General features: G+C 31.3%; 1 protein-coding gene across 1 annotated transcript; it reads right to left on the bottom strand.

Annotated features, from left to right (window-relative positions):
- Positions 1-1,366: 1,366 nt before the first annotated feature.
- Positions 1,367-2,857, bottom strand: LOC136211165 (agamous-like MADS-box protein TM6). Its single transcript, XM_066002702.1, has 7 exons — positions 2,514-2,857; positions 2,380-2,446; positions 2,233-2,294; positions 2,066-2,165; positions 1,898-1,939; positions 1,786-1,830; positions 1,367-1,665 (listed from the first exon to the last, which is right to left on the bottom strand). The coding sequence occupies exons 1-7, from the start codon at positions 2,699-2,701 to the stop codon at positions 1,537-1,539; spliced, it is 633 nt and encodes a 210-aa protein (XP_065858774.1). The 5' UTR covers positions 2,702-2,857; the 3' UTR covers positions 1,367-1,536.
- Between the last annotated feature and the right edge of the window lie 320 nt (positions 2,858-3,177).

Below are 3,177 nucleotides of genomic sequence, written 5' to 3'. Positions count from 1 at the left end.
TTGTGAAAAAAAACAAGAAAGAAGATACATTTCTACTAAGAAAATACGAAATATAAACTTAAGTTATTTTAGCACATTAATTTTTTTAGATGTATCACAATGAAATATCGATTTTTGTTGATGTGGCATGTTGACTCGATGATCTGTCATTTTGATTTAATGGTGTTAGTTAAATTCCTTTTTTTACTAACTTTATATTATAAAGCAAATATTTTCTTTTAAGGAAAAAATCATATCCATCTACTTGTAAATCGATAAAACCACATGATTTTTTTTTCTCGTTTCCTTTAAAAATAATCAGTAAAAAGTAAACAGTGATTTCATCTAGTCAGTGACCGACTAGATAAATTTGGTGGGTCACTGTTAGATATAGGCTTATTAAATCTAAACTTCACCATAAATTATCATGGAACCAATCATATATTAATCTTTGACAAAAATAATTTAATAAGTAAAATGGTTATTTGCATAACTTGCTAATGATATTTTTTTGGTTGGAGATTGCAATTTCCGGATACTCATGATGACCCACACCGGAAGGTAAAGAGGATGGAAAAATTCTCAAAACATTTAGCAGGAATTTTCTGCAAAACATTAGGGACGAAATGGGAAATACATGTTGGAGATTTAAGTAAAATTGCTATTTAGCCTTTGCTTTTGTTTTGTGACTTTAAATATCCCACATGGAAAACTTATGAGTTGGTTGAAGGGTTTATATTGGGTTGGGCCAAATGGGTTATTAAATTGTGTTTAATGGGTTTTACAAAATAAACCACACGCGCGCTCGCTCGTTCGCGCGACGCCCGTACATTGTCCAAAACACATAAGTTACTTACAATACATCCCCGTCCCGTCCGCGCGGTTGACACCTGTACTACTAGCTGATCATTTGTTAAAATACGGTGGTTAATGAAATTGGTAGAGTAGATAGCTTAGATATGTTACCAAGTTGTATGAAGGGGATGTAGACATCTTAGCTTCATGTTTACAAAATAAAATATGTTCCTGTTTGTAGACAACCTTTGTTTTAGTAATAGGTTGCAGATAGAGTAGCTTTCAAATACTATTAATTGGAAGCGATCCAGTCTTTTCTGTTGTAGCTGTAGCTGTTAACTAGTCAAAAAGTTTGGCTCTGTTATTTGGAAGCTGCAACTAATTTCCTGTGTATCGAATGATGATTGAGATATATCACTTTGAACACATTTACGTTGTTGAATGCTCTTAACTAGCTATTGTCTTAGCTCCTGCATCTTTCATAGCTTATTCAGCTTACACAATCCTTATGTTCAAAAGCGTCTATCACTGGCGACGTTCCATATAATATGTGAAAAAATTCTAATCTTTAAGGTATATTTGAAGATGAAGCTCAAAACTTTTCATCAATATGAGAAAATAATCGACAACCTTTAAGAGCGAAAAGTAATTGTTCTCCTCCATCAATGATGTACAGATGCTTTTAATATTCATCACATTAGTAAAATTAACAACACCACATAGTTATTTAAACTTGTATTGATCAATAGATTATATAGAAGCTTAAGCATCCTTCATCACCATCACCGGATGGCCACGGTGAGGCCGGTAAGTGAGCAAGTGTGTGACTCCATATTCCGAATTGGGATTGGCTACTGTGACGTCTGTTAAATAATCTCCTTCCAATATTGCCTACATATTTTCAATCAAACAAAACCTATATTATTTTTTTGATCTACATAGTAAATTTTGGTTGATGATGATTTTCAGAAAAAGGAGAGAAAAAGGTTGATGATTATATTATATACTTACAATTTCATGCTTTAGACGTTCATGTGTTCCATCTAAACTTGTTACCTGCCACACAAAAGCTAATTGATTAGGATTTACAACATTATATTAATTGTTAATTAAGTTCACTAACCTGCTTATGCAATGTGTATGTCTTAACTTTCACATCGCGGACCTGAAATTAACCAATACAAACTTCATTTCATTTCATTTTTAAAACTACATTTCAATTATATTATATGTTTTAAAAGTTTGTAAACAGTGGTTTGAGATTTCATGTATTCACAAAATAAAAACAAACCTGTAATAGGCGTACAGCATCTAGAGTAGAATTCATTTCTTGCTCAAGTTGGAACAGTTGAGCAAAGCTTAGACCATCTAAATCTTTACCCCTCCTCTGCCTGTTACAATTATTTTAAATAAATTAAGAAATTAATTTCCTGATTTGGATGTAATTAATTAAATTACCCTATTTCTCTTTTTAGCATATCATTTCTCTCTGTCAGCTTTTCCAAATCCTCTTTCATTTTCTGCAATATTCAATTAAGTATTTTACATTATATTTTAAAATTAAAATAAAAAACAGAAATCGAGATTGAGATTGATGAACCTAACCTGGTATAGAGTATGCCACAGATCTATTTTCTTGGTCTTCTGATATCTGTCAATCATCTTCTTTGCCCTGTAGCACAGATAAATATATAAGGTAAAAGAAAAAAAAAGAATTAAGGAAATGATATAGTACTTACGTAGTGGTAGGGGTAATGAAGTCATAAAATCTTCCAGTGGGAGAACGTATAATAAGAGAGATGTGAGCATCACAAAGAAGATTAAGTTGTTGAGCTTTTTTATAAAGACCATATCTTCTCTTAGAGAAGGATAGTTGCATTTTTGCAGCGTTTTCAATCTTCTTCATCTCAATCTTTCCACGACCCATGTTTCAATACAAGGATTTTTAATTTGAATATATGATTCTGAAACATAATATGAATGTGGAGGAATAAAAAGAAATAAGAAGAGTGTCTATATCTGGAAATGAAAAGAAAAGGGGGTTTGTTGTTTAACTAAGAATAGTTTTCTTACATGAGAGTGGAAAAAGATAAGACTGTGTGGAAGAAGATATGAGTAATTTTGGTTATATATATCTGATAGGGTTTGGATTTTTATGAAATCAATTAACCTAACAACTCTCTGCTTCTTTGTGTAAAAAAATAAAATAATTGATAGCCCAAATATAGATTTATATGCTACCTCTGATACACTTCATGTAAATATGATCCACGTATTAAAATTTAGAGAAATTTTACAGTGTTTCCGGAGTAATACTCCTGACCAATATGAAAAATCGTTTTCAATACCACTATAGGAACATGATTGATAGAAAAAAATATATATACACATGTATCGTGAATT

This window comes from Euphorbia lathyris, chromosome 1, assembly GCF_963576675.1.
Source record: "Euphorbia lathyris chromosome 1, ddEupLath1.1, whole genome shotgun sequence".
Classification (NCBI taxonomy): Eukaryota; Viridiplantae; Streptophyta; class Magnoliopsida; order Malpighiales; family Euphorbiaceae; genus Euphorbia; species Euphorbia lathyris.
This window is presented reverse-complemented; position numbering and strand designations above follow the sequence as displayed.